Source organism: Artemia franciscana, chromosome 9, assembly GCF_032884065.1.
Source record: "Artemia franciscana chromosome 9, ASM3288406v1, whole genome shotgun sequence".
Lineage (NCBI taxonomy): Eukaryota > Metazoa > Arthropoda > Branchiopoda > Anostraca > Artemiidae > Artemia > Artemia franciscana.
In genome coordinates this window covers 50,887,344-50,907,261 of record NC_088871.1, presented here as the reverse complement: position 1 = coordinate 50,907,261, position 19,918 = coordinate 50,887,344, and the positions used below count along the sequence as shown (strand labels likewise).

At 33.0% G+C, this 19,918-nt stretch overlaps 1 protein-coding gene across 1 annotated transcript in view; it reads left to right on the top strand.

The window, feature by feature from the left end:
- The window catches only part of LOC136031526 (E3 ubiquitin-protein ligase NRDP1-like), a 37,780-nt gene extending 18,177 nt beyond the window's left edge, over positions 1-19,603 (top strand). Inside the window, exons 2-5 of the mRNA XM_065711197.1 lie at positions 4,462-4,604; positions 10,407-10,788; positions 15,984-16,118; positions 19,068-19,603. Of these exons, the coding sequence (XP_065567269.1) occupies positions 10,537-10,788; positions 15,984-16,118; positions 19,068-19,388 (708 nt within the window). The 5' untranslated portion in view covers positions 4,462-4,604; positions 10,407-10,536 and the 3' untranslated portion in view covers positions 19,389-19,603. The remainder of the gene's footprint in view (positions 1-4,461; positions 4,605-10,406; positions 10,789-15,983; positions 16,119-19,067) is intronic.
- Positions 19,604-19,918: the final 315 nt, after the last annotated feature.

Sequence of the window (19,918 nt, the reverse complement as noted above, 5' to 3'; positions counted from 1 at the left end):
AGCAAAAAAGATAGTAGAAAGTGAGGTATTAATTACAAGAGGTATAGACATAGGCAGAACCTTTTGAGAATGTACTGAACCAAGTTAAAGCTGGAGGAAAAGATGTAGAGGAAAATGAAAAAGTTCATAATTCCTTTGATATGAAGGAAGATAAGTTTGGCAAGGAAGAATCAGAAACAGTACTAAAAGGATTAAAGTATTATAAGGCCCTAGATACTGATTGTATGGTAAATGAGTTTCTTAAGTATAGTTGCTGTAAGGTTAGGAATAGTTGCTAAAGATTATGATTTTTGAAAATGATGAAGCACCTAATAATTTAAAAAAAACACTAATTAATCAACTCTAAGAAAGGTGATACAATTGAATATGGTGTAATTATTGAGGCATTAGCCTGGTCTCAGTGGGTAGCAAATTTCTTAGTAGTATGATACTTTTCAGACTGAGACATAGTGTAGGCAAATTCTAAAGAAAAGAACAGTGCAGTTTAAGAAATGGTAGAGGATAGTTTGATCAAAATTTCATTTTAAGGCTAATAATTAAGAAGTGCCTGATTTATCAAACACCTTTAGTCCCCATTTTTATAAATTATGAGCAAACATTAGAAGAGCCTTAGTGATTGTCTTATTATTGTTTGATATACCAGATATATATATATATATATATATATATATATATATATATATATATATATATATATATATATATATATATACTAGCTGTTGGGGTGGCGCTTCGCGCGCCCCCCCCCCCAAGCCCCCCTGCGCGCGTAAGTCGTTACATGCCATATTAGTTACGCGCCATATTAGTTACGCGCCATTGTAGTTGTGTCCCTGTGTCCCACCTGTGAATATAGATAGATTTATATATGTGTTTCAAACTACGTAAAAATTGCGAATATACAACATTCTTGGCTTTCCCATTGTCTGTCCATATACAAAGCCGTATGTACTAATAATGACGTCATATGCAAACGCTCTTTTTACAAACAAACAAACATGCATACACACAACTCGTTTTTATATAGATAGATAGATAGATAGATACAATACAAATTAACTACGTAAAACTTGTGAATATACAACAGTCTTCGCTGTCCCATTGTCTGTGCGTATAAATAGATTGTCAGGTTTACCGACCCTCAAAGATGCAACATACAATTGTACATTGGTAAAGCAATCTGTATTAAGATCTATACCGCATTTTTCTAGTGATTGCCCTTGAGCTTTGTTGATGGTGGTTGCAAATGCTAATCGAATTGGGAATTGCAATCTTTTAAATTGAAAAAGCAGATCCGTTGGAATCATGGGAATGCGAGGAATAAGATTGCCATTCCACTGAGTACATCCAGCATCGCACTGACCCAAACACTTCATGTTTTACAAGGTAGTTTATCAGTGATTTCAACTTTTGCCGGAAGACACGTGCCGTAATGTCATGCCTATGAACCGCCGATTGTCCTTGAAGTAAAAGCTGCAGTATCTCGTCCCAAGATTGATTACATGTAAATGTACTAAATAAATCTGGACGACCATAGAGACGAACATACGCAATAGCATCTTGAGCATATTCATGCATATGACGGGGACTGCCAACATATGACGAAGGTAAAATTGTTAATCTTCCAACGTTTGTGGTATTACCGTCATTTATAACTGCATCTCGCAAATGAATGTATTGTTCAGAGCGGAGCTTGGTCTGATTCAGGCGGATATATAGCAAACGTTCTGATTCAATTTTAGCATACATATCAACCATAAATTGGTGAAACAATTCACGGCATTTTAAAATATAATTTTCTTCATCCTGCCGAATCATTAGTCTATAGGAATAATAATGCATTGCACTGCATTTCTTATTAATTTCTTTGTTAGTGGCTGGATTCATCAATTTAATATTAAAGTGATAGCCGTCGGCTCCATCCCAAAAAATGATAGGATATTGTAGGGCATCGTAGCATCGATGAGTTTCAGCAATTCTTAACAACTGAGCGTTTCGCTTATGCAGAATAATATCTCGAGGTAAAAACTGATCACCGACCATAAAGATTGCCACTTCGTCGATAGTCGGAGCATTGTATCTACGCACATGTTGGCCAGGAGGCGTTTTGTCAGCGGAAATAACAATTTTATGAGTATCAGTAGGCATCAAATCGATGGCTGTTTTGAACAGACGCACTAACTTATTATTTTCGTGGAAAAGATGTTGCAATTGGGAAACGATTGTCCTTTCAACGTTGGGAGAAATTTCGCAACGTGCATTCAATTCAGAATTTCTATCACTGATGAAGTACAATTGTAAAAATTTATGATTCTCGCCTGAGAATGGTAGAAGGGACCCTGCTTTATGATAAATTTGCCCTTTTACTTTGAAAGTAGACATAAATTGATCTGGATTTTCGATTTGGGCTCCAAACGACGTCATTTGGAAACATGAGTTGTATTGTCTGATTTTTGACAAAAAACGCTTAGATTCTGACGTAGTTCCAGTAAGGAAAGTCTTCAATGGCTCTGGTGGTGCAGCCAATAGAGGAAGTTTAACTTTTCCTGAGGCGCAACACATTCCCATTGTTTCACCATTGAATTTCAAGGCCTTGCAATAGGGACAAATTTTAGACATTGGTCCGATTTGAACACATCTACCAAGCTATAATCATCGACTGGGTTGTACCTGAATGCCAGGCGATAACTTTCAGATTGCTCTGATTCCTCGGCACGCTTTCTTTTCTTACTTTCTCTATCAGCAGCAAGCCTGTTTCCCTACTGGTCTTTTGATTCCTCGGCACGCCTTCTTTTTTCACTTTCTCTTTTAGCAGCAAGTCTGCTTCTGCGTTGCTCTAGTAGTTCCTCGGCACGCCTTCTTTTTTCACTTTCTCTTTTAGCAGCAAGTCTGCTTCTGCGTTGCTCTGGTAGTTCCTCGGCATGCTTTCTGTTCTTTCTTTCTCTATCAGCCTCAAGCCTGTTTCCCTGCTGGTCTTTTGATTCCTCGGCACGCCTTCTTTTTTCACTTTCTCTTTTAGCAGCAAGTCTGCTTCTGCGTTGCTCTAGTAGTTCCTCGGCACGCCTTCTTTTTTCACTTTCTCTTTTAGCAGCAAGTCTGCTTTCGCGTTGCTCTGGTAGTTCCTCGGCACGCTTTCTTTTCTGACTTTCTCTATCAGCAGCAAGTTTTTTGGCATAGACTCTTTGAGCATCTTCATCAGTCATTATAAACTTAAGCATTAATAGAATTCTACGCGAACATACGTCTTATATGACTTGAATGACGTCACGCCTTCAAAGCAAAAATGATGGCAACTAATTTCATGACGTCAGCCGAAACATGACGGCGAACATATGTCTTATATAACTTGAATGACGTCATCTTCAAAGCAAAAATGATGGCAACTAATTTCATGACGTCAGCCGAAACATGACGTCACCTGATCCATCCACAGATCCACACACAGACAACTTATTTTTATATATATAGATATATATATATACATTAAAGTGATTAGTGATGTGTATGAAAATAGTCCTGTTATAGTAAAGGTAGGAAATGAGGTTAGTTGCTGATTTTGTATTAAATCAGGAGTTAAGCCAGGTTGTGTTCTATCCCCCTTTATATAGGTCACTTTGATGGATTTTGTCTTAAGGAGCACAGGATAAGCATTGGGAGAACAGAATTGAACTGGGAGGAAAACTTTGTGGACTTAGATTATGCTTATGATTTAAGAATTTTAGATGATGGTGTGAACAAAATTCAATGAAATTTTAGAGGTTCTCTTCTATTCTCCTCTTATCTTCTAATGTGCTTATATTTCAGTCTTCCCTAAATAATTTTTTTTACTGGTTCAAATGCCTGTTAATAACAAAAAAAAAAAAAAAAATCAAAAGGGATTTGAACTGGGAGAGGGCAAATTGACCTTTTGCTCCTCTGTTCAGAGAAAATATCCAGAATCAAGAAAATTTTTATCATTGTCCGATCGCTAAGTTAAATATTCTTCATAAAAATTTGCAGTTTACATGACAAAAATTAAGTACACAAGAATCAACTCTTAGAGGTTGAAGCTTGTCAACAACAGCAGATAAAAAAAAGACAAGTTTTTTTATCCCAACTTTTTGCTTGAATGTGGGAAGGATTCTTTGGATAATTACTGCTTTCTTGGCAAGTATTGAAACTTAAAATAAGAAATGGGCAATTGGTCGAAGTTAAACTCATATCCACCTACATATGAAATGGGTCACACTGATCCCATTGCTGCAACATCCTATCAAAAATTTGATAGTCAATTTATCATGTTTTTTTATTTACTGTGTTGGTCACAAAAACAAATTGGAGTTTCACCAGACTAATATACCTCAATGCATTTCGGGGTGTACTTATCTATATTTTTTGTTTTGTTACTGGGAGATTTCATTAACTTTGCATGAATTCTTAATGTTTTTCATAAGCCTCTTTATAATTAATATATTTATATTCAAGGCTCCAATATGTGAACATGTGTTTTGTAATACTTGCATTACTGAGTGGTTAACCTCAAACCAGACTTGTCCTATAGACAGAACCAATTTAACTATTGATGCTCTGAAGCCTGCTCCAAGGATCTTGAGAAATTTTCTGTCTAGGTATTTATTTAATTCTATATATTGCAGATATATACAAAGGCTAGATGAGTTTTGTGAAGTTTATTTTTACCTTTATTTAGTGTATTAAGGTTTATTTATTTTTATCAATGTTTAAATAAAGTTTATTCTTTTGTCCTTGCAACCATACTTCAAAAAATGTAAATGAATAGTACTTCTCAATCAGTTTTTCATGCTGATTTCTGTATATCAGCTTGTTTTGCAAAAGATTGAATGTATTCCTGTGAAAATAGGCTTTTTCTGTTTATAAATTGTTTCGAAAATGTGCTTTAGAAAGTTTTGTGCAAATACATTGTTCATACACAGTAAGAAATATAATAGGAAACTTAGACCACCCTATTTTCTTGTGATACTGATTATATTCAGTAAATCAATAGAATGGACATCAGCCACTTTAACAAGGTCTGAAACAACCCATACTCAGGCATTTTGAGTTGAAACGGATTTCTATTTGGGGGTATTACAGAAATACCCTGGTGTACCCAATTATTTCGTTTGGGATGGGTTCAGTGGCGTGACTCTGTAAGCTCAGCCAGAGTCAACCCAGCTCTAAATGGGCTCCTGGAGAAATCTGGGGAAGGATATGCGAAAGCACAGGATGGTTGGCCCCCAACCCCCCATAGCGCTTTATGGCTGAAGGGCCAAGAAACAGAGATAAGTACCGCCAGTAGGGACTGTAAAGTCTAATGCCGTATTATTTACCTTTTTTTATTATTATTACAGAAATCAATCTTTTGACAATTTTGGATTTCTTATCAGAACTTATGCCTATAGTACTGATTTTTCTATATATTACTGATTATCTATAGTACTGATGTTCTGAGTTCCTTTTCAATTTTCAAATTGCTTAAATCTTTGTGTGTCATTTCTTGGCAAGTTATGATTGATTTAGAGGGCTTAAATTCCTCTGAGTCATAAATGCCTTCTTGGCATGCATTATATTCTCAATAATTCCTTGGACTCAGTCAGCAATCATGTGTATATGTCCTTTAATCAAATAGCAAAGTGTCACTAACTGAAGATTTTTAATGCCATTGTTCAGAACAAGTCTAAGAGCATTGATCATTATAAAGTTGTCATTTGACCTATTAATGATGATACTTCTACATATAACGCTTATTTCAGGAGAACTTTAATTAAATGGATTTAACTTTCAATTTACTTCATTAGCTTTAATCAAAAATGAAGTCATGTCATTGGTCCTTCAAATACACTTGTTTGGAGCCTTTGATTGGTCGTCAGATACACTGTTTTAGGCCAGTGATTGTTTTGGAACCCTTTTATTGATCCATCAGATACATTGTTTTGGCTTTGTAAGTCAGGTGAAACAGCAGACAAAGTATAAGATTGAACTGCCAATCTGCAAAATCACTGGATATACAGCAATATACCAATTGATTCAGCCCAAAAAGTTACATAATAACCCACCCTTAACTCAAAATCGAGAGAGGGTGTAGATACACACTGTTTTTGGATTGGAGAGCCGAGTTGATACAGAAGCAAATTGTTTAGGTCTGTCTATATATACAGACCAATTCAACCATTCCTTTTAGATACGTAGTGAATATCTACCTGCTTATAGATTGTTGTGCTTCTGTATATATATATATATATATATATATATATATATATATATATATATATATATATATATATATATATATATATATATATATATATATATATATATATATATATGTATATATATATATATATATATATATATATATATATATATATATATATATATGTATATATATATATAAATATATATATATATATATAAATAATAATATTTATTATCCATATATATACACAAAAGTATAAACAGTGGAGTACAGAGAAAAAATTAATAAACAAAGCAAAAACAAAAGTACATGTAACTCAACAATGGCAAACACAATAAATCTAATATAACAAAGAAAAACAGTATAATAAAGTAGACTAACAGATCAGTAGAACAGACGAAGTAAAGCTGCATTGATAACTAGAAATATTTACAAACACAGTATAGACCGCCACTCATCTTTCGCATTCATCAAATTCATCATTTATTAATAACCCACAAAGATAACCCTATGGAGAAAAGGAAAAGCAAACGAAATGTTTTCTCTAAAATTGAAACTGCATATAAACTTAGACAATTCCTCATAAAAATTATTTATTGATAAGATGCTTTCAAGGACGTATCCATGATGGTGTTTGGAAGGGGGCGGGATACAAAAATAAACATTGAAAACCGCATCAAAAAGTTTTGATATATATTTTTGTTACGTTTTTACGACTTGGAAACAAGTTTTTTTCTGGGGGGGGGTCAAACATTGAATTATATTAGCACAACAAAGCTAATATAACAAAGAAAACAGTATAATAAAATAGACTAACAGATCAGTAGAACAGACGAAGTAAAGCTACATTGATAACTAGAAATATTTACAAACACAGTATAGACCGCTGCTCATCTTTCGCATTCATCAAATTTATCATTTATTAATAACCCACAAAGACAACCCTATGGAGAAAAGAAAAAGCAAACGAAATTAACAAAACGACCAAAAAAAAGAAACTAAATACTTATCATACATAATACATAAATAACAAGAGAAAATATAACTAAACTAGAAAGATAACTTATAAGAAGAAGAAGATTATGGCAGCATCGCCCCACACAGGGAATTATTCTTGCAGAGAGATCGGACATAGCAAGACAGCCGATTTTGGACGGCCAGGTATGGATCAAGAATGCCATATCGTTCACTAATCCAAGAGTTTCTAGTCCAGGGTGGTAGGCCTAACAAGAACTTACAAAAACAGTAAAAGCATGACCGGATATATATATATATATATATATATATATATATATATATATATATATATATATATATATATATATATATATATATATATATATATATATATATATATATGCATATGTGTTTGTGTATATAGATAAACAATGAATATATGATTTTAAATCCAGATGATAATTGTGTGTCCAAGCTTTAATTGTGAAATTGGGGCTTTCTTTAAATGGGAAAAAAGCATAATTTTTTCTTAGCAGCAGAAAAGCCTCAACGTAGCTTTCAAAAAGATAAGACAAATTTGCAGTCTCTTGCCATCCCTGAACATTTATTGATGTTGATTAATATTAGTATACACGTTAAATCATCAACAAGAGACTGTAGTTTGTCCTTTACATGCTGTAATTTACAGGCTGCTGTAGAAAAAAAAGCAAAAAAATTCAATATTGCAAGTCTTCTGGATTGAATTTTGGTATTTCATTTGGCAGTTTTCTTGAAATTTTTTTGTAGTTTTTGGCCTAATAAGGGGGTTTATAGGAGTTGTTTATAAGAGGGGTATTGTAGAATTACGGACAATGTGTTTTGAGTCTTAGTTTTTATTATGGTACCCTTGTTGCTCTTCCTAGCCTTTCAACTCCAGAAATGGAACCAAAACGTTGGTTTTTAGTAACCTGTATGGTGCTTTGCAATGGTATTATCAAGAAGAACTTACAAAAAACACGCAGATATGATGAATGGCTTTAAGTGAGCCATTAAATAAAAAAACAAGTTTTTTTAACTGAAAGTAAGGAGCGATATTAAAACTTAAAACGAACAGAAATTACTTCGTATATGAAAGAGGCTGCTTCCTCATCAACGCCCCGCTCTTTACGCTAAAGTTTGACTCTTTCTCTCAATTCTTCTTTTTAAAACAGTAAAAAACTTTAGCGTAAAGAGTGGGGCGTTGATGAGGAAGCAGCCTCTTTCATATACGAAGTAATTTCTGTTCGTTTTAAGTTTTTATGGCGCTCCTTACTTTCAGTTAAAAAAACTTGTTTTTTTTATTTAATTTCTGAACGTTTTTGAATCAATGCATGTTTTGATTTTAGCTCTCCGCAGAGGAATAATTAAAACGAAATTTGTATTTTTTTTGGCTAAATGGCTTTCTCATAATTTTGATCGAATGATTTTGAGAAAAAAGAGTGGGGGAGAAAGCCTAGTTGCCCTCCAATTTTTTGCTTAATTAAAAAGGCAACTAGAACTTTTAATTTTTTACGAATATTTTTATTAGTAAAAGATTTACGTAACTTATAAATTAGCTTACGTAAAGAACTTTTGTATTCTCATATTTTCATTACATATATGAGGGGGTTCGCCCCCTTGTCAGATCCTCGCTCTTTACACTAAAGCTTAAATTTTGTCCCAATTCATTAAGAATGACCCCAGAATCACAAAAGCCGTAGAATAAATAGTTGAAATTACTAAAAATGCTTTAGCGTAAAGAGTGAGGTATTAGGAGGAGGTGAGCCCCTCATATGGGTAATAATTTCTGTTCGTTTTAAGTTTTAATGCTGTTCCTTACTTCCAGCTGAAAGAGCCTTTTCATATTTATTTTTTCATTGTTTTTTTTTAAATAGTGCTAGTAAATCCTGCGCTCCCTACATGGAGATTTTCTTCCCCCATGACAAATTATCAATGGAAAGTTCCCCCAGCATATCCCCCTCTTCTCAACCCCTCACTCAAACCAAAAAAAAATCCTCCTGAAAACACCTGTACACTTCCCAATAACCATTACTATATGTAAGCACAGGTCAAAGTTTGTAACTTGTTGCCCCTCCCACGGGGACTGTGGGGGAGTAAGTCGTCCCCAAAGACATAGTTACAAGGTTTTCCGACTACGTTGAATAAAATGGCAATCTCAGAATTTTGATCCGTTGACTTTGGTAAAATAATTAGCGTGGGAGGGGGCCTAGGTGCCCTCCAATTTTTTTGGTCACTTAAAAAGGGCACTAGAACTTTTCATTTCCGTTAGAATGAGCCCTCTTGCAACATTCTAGGACAACTGGGTCGATAAGATCACCCCTGGGAAAAAAAACAAAAAAAAACAAAAAAACAAATAAACACGCATCCGTGATCTGCCTTCTGTCAAAAAATACAAAATTCCACATTTATGTAGATAGGAGCTTGAAACTTCTACAGTAGGGTTCTCTGATACGCTGAATCTGATGGTGTGATTTTCGTCAAGATTCTGTGACTTCTAGGGGGCGTTTCCCCCTATTTTCTAAAATAACGCAAATTTTCTCAGGCTCGTAACTTCTGATGGGTAAGACTAAACTTGATGAAACTTATATATTTAAAATCAGTATTAAAATTCAATTCTTTTGATGTAGGTATTGGTATCAAAATTCCATTTTTTAGAGTTTTGGTTACTATTGAGCTGGGTCGCTCCTTACTACAGTTCGTTACCATGAACTGTTTGATTCAACATCTCCTTATGAGATTGTGGTAGCGTGCTTGCCCTGGTGGAAAGAAAAGTCGAAAAAACGAATACCTCACTGCAAAAAAAAGAAGATTTTTCTGTTTTTACTCCATTCAGGCCCAAAAACTCAGAGTTAGGGTTTTTGACATTGGAGATTCCAATAGTGTTCTTTTGATTTTGATCTGCCATTAGTTTGAAGGGATTTGAGCTCTTTCAAGAATTTGTGAAAATTTGTTTCTGCAATGAACTTTTACTGTTTGAGTGAACATGCATTCCTTTATAACTTACTTTTCAGTCCTTTATAACTGAAAAAAAAAAATCTCATTTGACAGTTATTTTCAAAATACAATTTCGGATTTTTGGTTACTTTGGAATGTAGTTTACGCTTCACTGATTGGAGCTACTGCTGAACAGTCATAGATGGCTCTCAAAGTTAGAAAATGTTATTATTGCTCTAAGCTAGTTAAACTTGGCTATCCTGCGTAATAACATTCATATTTTTACCATATATTTCTTTTTACGTAGATTAACCTTGAGCTGTAGCAACCAGCCACATGGATGTCCTGCCTCATTGACATTGGAAAGATTTGATGCACATCTTCTTGAATGCAATTTTAACCCTAAAAGACCTGTTACTTGCCAATCTGGATGTGGAATGACAATACTCTTTGAAGAACATGGCAATCATAACTGTATACAAAGTCTGAAGATTGAATTGGCAATAGTTCAAAAAGAAAATAAAGAAAAAAATGAAGAACAGGAAGAAAAAATGTCCAGGATGCAATCTGAATTGGACTTACTTAAAGCAGAAATTGATGCATTAAAAAAAGTTATCAAAGAGAAGCAGCCAGCCAGTTCAGATTTGCAACTGTTATCAACAGTTGGACAAAGTCAAGCAGTAAATCAGGTGATTCTTTATTTTTCAATTCAATTTAGTTTATTTACAACTCACCTTTTACAAAAAGAGGGTGAAACGCCCTTAAGATGGAGTAATAAAAAAAAATATAAATGAATACAAAACAAATCAACACCAAGAGACAATCAGATAAATAGCGCAGACCAAGGATGAGAGACTATCAACATAGAAGAACGAATACAAGGCAGTCTTTTATCAATAACAAATATAGGCGAAACTAGACGGATTTTATTCATTAAGTAACTATTTCTAGTCCAAGGAGGGTAACTGAAAAAGAACTTAACATAGCGAAAAAATATTCTACAAACAGATAGTTTCTGAGGTTCACTTACACACTGCCAAACTGGACAAAGAGAAAGGAGAAAGGTACAATTTGGCTATTATAAATCTTTGCGAGATTTAATTTAACTATGTTCTAATATAATATACAATTGAAGCATAAGCAATTCTCTGTTTTTTCTTCAAATTTTCAAGGGATAGTTTCACTGTTTCTTTCGTATTTTTTCCAAGGTAAACTAATTTTTGAGAAAAGGGACTTGAGCATTAGCTTAAGATAAAAAAGTGGGGGCCATTTGTCTCTTTAAAATTGAAAGCTACAATGGCAGTTTTTTCTATGTTGAAAGAAAATCCAATATCCTTATATTCATTATAAAGCTGATGAAATGTGTTTTCACGTCCACTAAAAGTACGACTTAAGTTCAAAACGTCATCTGCAAATGTCATTAATGACAAATTAAATCCACGGTAAATATAACTAAAATTAACAGAATTCTAGGCATGTAAAACAGAGTTATTAAATAAAGAAGATGAGGTAAGGCCACCTTGACGGACTCTTTCAAAATATCAGAAAGAGAAGATCCCCCCTTTAACTTAAGGTGATGGTACTTGTACAGAAGGCATTTTAATATACAAATATTTACCCCTCTTTTATACGCTTCAAGTAAAACTTGGGAAAAAATGCCAGAGTCAAAAGCTCAAGCAATATCTAAAGCACAAAGGATAATTTAGGATCTACTTCTTTCTTCATCAGCAAGAACATTCATTAAAGCAAAAAGGGCATGGTCCCGGCTAATACCTTGTTGGTAACCAAACTGATGGGGTTGGACATAACATTTAGAAACAATTTCATCCAAAATTACCGGCTCAAATAATTTAAAAATAGTACGAGAAACTGTTATTTTCAGAACGAATTACATGCTGTAAGGTCCTTTTTGCTGTTTTTTGGGAGAGGGGTTATTTGACCAACTAAAAATTGATAAGGAACAGCTTCATTTTCAATATACATTTGAAAAAGTAGAGATAAATGGTAAAAAGAAAAGGACTTGCATAATCAAAATGTCTGGCAGTAATTCTATCAACTCCTGCGGAGTTTCTTTTCTTCAGCTTTTTACAATAAAACAATACATCACTTGGCTTAATTATAAATGTCGCGTTTTAATTATAAAGTTTTGTCGCGTTTTTTCAAGTACTTGATTCTTTTTCAAATTTTGATTCAAGGGCAGGATCGGGAGAAAAAAAAACTCATGCTTATAATAGTTTATCCACTCAGGCTCAGGAATATTATTGGCACAAATGTATTCACAAGGGCGTTCAAATTTTTTCCAGAGCTTTGAAGGGTTTTTTGCAATTTTATATGCGTATTTCTCATTAAGATCCGCCTTATGTTTTCTTAACACTTTAGCAAAAAATATTTAGAACGTAGCCGCAAACCATTAGCAGTCCCAGACTTCGGCCTGCCACAATCCATCCAAATATTCAGCCAAATTTTAGAATTTTCGCACGTGGACATAAGGGAAGGGTTTTTGACCAACCCTGAAATTGAGAGCCTTTCCTAACACGCTTGCACGGGAAAGCTGAAGCTTCAGCACACTTTAATGCATGGTTAATTTCTGCAAGATAGGTGGTAAGTCCAAGGGCTATTTCTTTTTCACTAAGGCCCCACCGTGTGCACAACAAATGAAAAGACACTTTTTTTTATTTAATATTCTGTCGCATTCAAATGAAACCTCTCGCGGTTAACTTTTTTCCAGTCTTTTATATAAAGCCACTTTTTATCTGGCTGTTTAGAGGCATTAAACGAAGCATTTATTTTCAACTTTATCCGAAGGTGAACCGAATAAAAGCCGTCTCTAATTACCTCGACAGTTTCACAGGGGAAAGATGCAATAAAATGATCAAGGTTAGAAGTTGCTGACAGGACACCTATAAACGTTAAAGTTTCTGTTTTGGCAATAACTGAGTAGGAAGGGAGGAGGGAATTCAGAAGGAGTTGTGTTTTTATTTGCGATGAACTATCTTAAGTCACAATTGAAGTCTCCTGCGATCAAAACTCGAGCGTTTGGGTGCTTTGAAACTCTCTTGACAAAACTCGCTAGCCTTTTGCAAGCATTTATGAACTTATTCTCTGATTCCAAAGAGCAGTAATTAATTTGCTGGTAAACTTTTATACAGATTTGGTCCGAAAATTCAGCAGCAATGAAATGGTCATTCGATTCAAGGAGTTTTAGTGGAATTGAGTGGAGTAAATTCATAGAAATTTGGTGGGAGGCAAAATGTGCTTTTCAAATTCTAGGGTTGGGGTTTTTTGTTCTTTTTTCTGAAAATATAAAAAATATCTTTATGAATAGTAATAAGGAAAAAGTTACTTATCGAAATCTTTGAAAGGTTTAAATACCCTTGTTCCCCTGAATTGAGTTCAATGTTACTGTTTACCATTGGACACTAAGTTACTTTTTATAATTGCCATGAAACTGAAACCCTTTTGAAGAGTAATCTTTTCTATACTTATTATGAGAAATTGCAAGAATAAAAAATGCATAGGTGAAACAAATTCGTTTATTGTTACTGGTTAAAAGCAACAAATTCTAAAGTTGGAAGTGGTTAAAATGGGAGAGTAGCTAACATTTGTCCTAATAAGAAAGTAAAGCTACCCTTAAGCAATCAATTTTACTATTTTATTTATTAACAAGCACTGTTATTTGAAATGAAAAGATGACTTTGTTGTGCCTTTCTTTCTACATCCAATGATGTAAGACAAGTTTAATTTTGAGTTCAATTAGAGTTATTTTGCTGACAGCAAAATTTTTGTTAATAAATTTTTTTTTAGAAACGTAAGAAGTCAGGTTTTTTTTTATTCGTGATAGCAAGTTATAGCGTGGTAATGTAATAACTACAATAGCTATTGCCAATGTGTAATAAACAGTTTGGTAAAAACAAAAATCTGATGAAGCTATTTGGCCACCCCCTGTGATGACTCTATTTTTGGGATCTTGAAGTCCCACTATGCAGGGACGTTGAGTGGTGGCAACAGTAAAGTCCCCCCTTGACGAAGTTGGTAAAATTATTTTAGAAAGTTTGCAATTTCTAAAGTAAAATTTATCTTCGAATTGTTTTCTTCTTGCTGATCACACACGCCCTCTGCATTTGTTTTTCCTTCTCTACCATTTGATTTTATTTTACAGTTAATTCTTATTTAGACCATACAAAAGCGACTTTTTTCTGTTCACTTTTGGATTTCTTTTTTTTTTTTTAGAATATTTGGAATCAGTATGTCTTGTCTGGAATTTTATATCTTTTTTTGTCTTAAAAGTTTTTGTCTTATAGACAAAAATTGCTCGAATGTAATAAAGCAAGAATCTCGCAGTTTCTGGTTTATTAGGGGGAATAACCGCACCATTATCAAACAAAACCACTGTTGGAATTGCACTAAAATTAGTATACATTCATTACAAGAAGAAAATCATAAAATTATATATGAATAACTGCATTTCGTAAATATACTTTATTAATGCATGTAAGGACTGATTTTAAAGTTCGTAGGAGTGGACACTGGTCTATGAGGGACATAAGGGTTTTTGAAAAAAAAGTGAAAATATAAGAAATGTTTTGTTAAAAGTTTTAGATTCCTGGCATCCTTGATGCAGTACTTGTGAATAGATGAGAAATCATCACGATCGAAAAATCTATTTTAGAATGTGATTTGGTCTTATTTGACAGAAAAGGGAGGATATTGATAACTAGAAAAAACTGCAAATAGTTTTATAGCTTGTTCTTCTGTATAAATATGTCTTATTAAATCAATTATTAAATCAGTTAATATATTACGTCTTATTAATAATTAAATCAATAAATTATTAAATTAATTATTAAATCTTCTCAGTTTTTTGATGTGCTGCTGTTCAATATTGCAGCAAATATATATACATGCTTCAAACAAATATCAATATAAAAACGTCATGAATATTGAATTCAACATGGAACATGTACGACATATTAAGAAAAATTACAGAGCCAAGAGGCTTTGATGGTGTACATACAAGAACTTCACCTAGCTGACTTGCTTGATTGGAATAAAATCTAATGAAACGAAAATGTATTTTGAAAATAAAATCCTCTTTGGTTTTGAATTGCTTTTATTGTTTATGGTTTTTAATTTCTTTATTATTGTTTTATTGTTTTTAATTACTTTTATTGTTTTATTGTTAAACTATAAAAACATTTTTAGATTTTTATGCTCTTCAGCTTTTGGAAAAAATTAATATTCTGTCATAATGTTTGATCGCCTTTAATTGTGTCCAATAAATTACAAGGTAATTATTAATATTTAGAATATTAAGGCATAATAATTTTGCGACAAGCATTGATGCTTACCGCTATTCGTAATAATAAATAAATAAATAAATTTTGCTGACATGGATATTTAACAGGATTGAAACACGCCGTCCAAATTTTGGAGGATTTTTAATCACAAAATTCTATTGGCTGAAGTAATTCTGACGTTGTCTTTTAAACACCCTTGAACATGCGGGAATTTTGATCCACCTTTTATAATTCTTGCTAAAAAGATTGTTGTAATTTCTCTTTTCTAACAGTTAATTTGTTTAAGTAATTGCATGCCCAGTTAATTTTAAAAACGAATTTGTTTTCTTCAACAAAGAGATGAATATGAATACTGAGTACTGAATGATGAATATGAATACAATTGCCACCACTGAGACTTGTGAGTGTGTACAGGTTTGAAATCTGTGCGTGGCGAGGGCCTCAGTCTGTCCATATATATATATATATATATATATATATATATATATATATATATATATATATATATATATATATATATATACTTCTAAACACTTGTGAACGAATATTACCGAATAAGCAGCTAATGAATATTTTTATGTTTCCAGGGCACAGTACTTGCAGATAGCATCTGGTTAACAAAATTTAAGACTGTTCAGAATGTTCAGGAATTGTTTAATCCTCTCGTTTTCGAACGTTCCGATAGGTTCGAATTGGAATACGATTTGTTAAAATTACGAAAGGTAATTTTATTTCTTGAATATGACAGCCTTGTTTCAAAATTCTCAAACATATTTTCCTCAGAAATCTCACATACAAAACTCACATATCAATTGCAATAACTGGCGACAAATGCAATTTTGATGATTATTATCCCAAAGATGGCTTTAATCTCTAAAGAGCTGTCTGATTATTCCTGAGAACTCTCAGAATGAATAGCTTCAGCCAAATGCAACAGTCATATATATTTTGCAAATTTGAATTTTTTAATTGCACTGAAGTCTAGATATTAGCTTGAATTAAAGTGCTTAAATGAGAGCATATTTATTTTGCTCAATAACATATTGTCATAACAAAAAGTTTAGAGAATTAAGATATATCCTTTCGGTATGTTAATCTGAGTTGTTTTGAATTAGTGCAATGTACTAGCAATAATGATGACTTTGAACTACCAGCCGAATTAAATATGAGAATTTGACATTGAACAAAAAGTTACAGGGATTGAAAAATCAACCACACATTATATTAGTCTCTGGCCAAAGTCTGGCAAATTTGTGCTCTATCCACAAATTATGTTTGTGTTCCTTATGTTTATATTCCTTGTTATGTTCCTCCATTTATGTTTGTGTATGTTGTTACTATGTTTGTGTTCCTTGCAGTTTATAAGGTAAGCCCATGGTTAATATTGTATATATTCCGCTATTCTTTAATTATTTTCTTGTTACTGTTAACATATGTTTTGAATTTTAATTGTTTCTTTCCTAGTACCAAGGACTGTGAAAACAAAAAATGATTGGACCAAGTAGCTCAAGAAGGCTAATTTTGCCTTGAAGTATAGATGTCTTTAAATACTAACCCCCAACAGAGAGCAGAGCTTGTAAAGTTGGATATATTAAATAAGAGTCAATAGAAAACACAAAATAAATGCAAAGTCCCACCTCTTGATTGTAAGGGAATCGGGAGACTGTTAATATTTGAGTTTTTAATTTATATAAACTGTTGTAGAGTTTAAATGATTAATTTTGCTTATTTTCCTGGCCTAATCTGGTAACACCGACAACCGTATAGGCATCTCCTAAGATTTTAATAATTTTCAATAACTTGAGAAAAAAATTGTTGCAAATAGCAGTTTTCATGTGTGAATATACCTAAGGAACAGAGTAAATAATACTTTATATTTAATATATTTAAACAAAATTATACAAAATAAACTATATTGTATTTTGATAGGCTCGGTAGTTCAGTGCTCGCCTTTAAGTATTCATATTTTATTACAGCTTTGAGTTCTATGGTGTAGACATTGATGCTTGATAAATGACTCCATAGGAGCAACAAACAAGTAAATTTAGGGCCTACGTAAAAATGCCTGCATAAATGTTTCTGCTAACATCAGGGGAATCTATGATTGAAATTTCTGCCGCTGTGTTTATTAGAGGTGAGAAAGAACTGTAATGCAGTGGGCCAAAAAGCTTAGAGAAAAAAAATACCTTTTAATATTATTATTTTTCATCTTTCATTTGTTAACTCACGATTCATGAAATATACAACTTTTTGAGTATGGGTTAGAATTTTCCGCTATTAAATTGATTTTTTCGTTCAGTGATGTTAATTTAAAACATATAAAATTCATTAGGTTATAGGTTACCTATCAAATGTTGCCTATCGCCCCAAAAAACTCGAGGGACCTTCATGAAAATATAACTAACAGTTTCAGCATAATATAGAACTTTACAAATATTATAGGCCAACGAGCCCCCTATCCGAACCCCTTTTGTATATAAACCCCTTTAATGTATATAAACTGTTTGTAGAGTTGTAGAGTAATTAATGCTGCATATTTTCATGGCATAATCTGGTAACAATGACAAAAGTATAGCACTCTCCTAAAATTTAGTATTTTTCAATAACTTGAAAGAAAAATTGTTGCAAATAGCAGTTTTCATGTGTGAATATACCTAAGGAATAGAGTATATAATACTTTATATTTAACATATTTAAACAAAATTATACAAAATAAAATGTATTATATTTTGATAGCCTCGGTAGTTACGTGCTCACCTTTAAGTATTCAAATTTTATTACAGCTTTAAGTTCTATGGTGTAGACATTGATGCTTAATAATCACTCCTTAAGAGCAACAAACAAGTAAATATAGGGCCTACGTAAAAATGCCTACATAAATGTTTCTACTAACATCAGGGGAATCTATGATTGAAATTTATGCCACAGTGTTTATTAGAGGTGAGAAAGACCTGTAATACAGTGTGCCACAAAGCTCAAAGAAAAAAAATACCTTTTAATATTATTGTTTTTTTCTTTCCTTTGTGAACTCACGATTCATGAAATATAGACCTTTTTGAGTATAGGTTAGAATTTTCCGCTATTAAATTGATTTTTTCCTCCAGTGACCTTCAGTGATGCTAATTTAAAACATATAAAATTCCTTAGGTTATAGGTTACCTATCAAATGTTACTTATCCCCCCCCCCCAAAAAAAAAACTCGAGGGATCTCAATGAAAATATAACTAACAGTTTCAGCATAATATAGAACTTTACAAATATTATAGGCCAACTACATTCCCCCCCCCATCCAAACCCCTTTTTTCCAAAAGAAGTACTTCAGGACTGAGAAAATCCCCCCTCCCTCACCCAGAAAAATCCCTTAAAACTGCTTGATACTATTTTATAACATACTCTGCAACAATACAAGGGACAGAGCGACGTTCGGTTTCTTTGTACTATATTTATTCTTTATCAATTTTTAATGCTGTCTTTTTTGTCTTTGAGTGGACTCATCCCAATTAGTCAGGGGCGTGATTTACGAGGACTTAGAGACAACTGCCCCTCCCTGACTTTGGTTTAAGTATAAGTTGGTTAGACTGAGCTTTTTGCAAATAGTGGGATTTGCTTCAGCCGAGTTTTATTTTGTTAAATATTGTTCTAAGAATCTCAACAGATTTTTCTTTTTTAAGATAGCAGAAATGCAGCTATCCGGTTTAGGATGTCCTTTGGAGATGGCTAAGATTCTGATTGAGAATTCAAACGAAACTCGATGGCCTCCTGGCCTACGCTCCGAAGAAGCTAGAAGAGAAAACTGGGATCGATTAAAGGACTATCGTTGTCGTGTTGATGGCAGTTTTTCTGTGCTCGGTGTTCATGGTAAACTGAAAGCAGCAATTAATCTTATAATGGCATCAGATAATGCTCACATGGACCAAGACTTATTTGTAATTAATCCTGGATTTTTAGTCTTAAGCTTGGACTTCCGTGCATTTTATTGTCCTAACCAATAAAACTAAGCGCAAAGGATTTTCAGTTTCTCTAACTAGTTTCAGCAAATATTCATAGTTATTCTGTTTTTTACAGTCTATGAATAATTTATTCACAAATACGATTGTTTACACATAAATATCTGTAATTTATCATTTATTTACTATTGTTATTTAACCATAATTTTATGGTTTACTATGCCCAAATAAGAATTTTTTAGTTTATTATTACAAAGCCTCAGGTAATTATTAAACAATATTCTGTGTTCATTACAAACTTGTCAGTTGCATTAAAATTTTTACTGCTAGGAATGACCTTTAATGACCAGAAGTAGGTTTACCGTGTACTTTATACCTCTAACATGTTTGCTAGAGAGGTATTTATTTCTATTTGTTAGAGGTATTTATCTCTAACATATCGAACATCTGCAACATTCGTCTTGTTGCATATGTTTTTATTACATAAAGAGGGTTTTCATTCTGCAAACCTCTTTACAAGGTCGTATCCATTTTCTTGAACTTGCATAAACAATTTTGATGAAAAAAGTATGGTA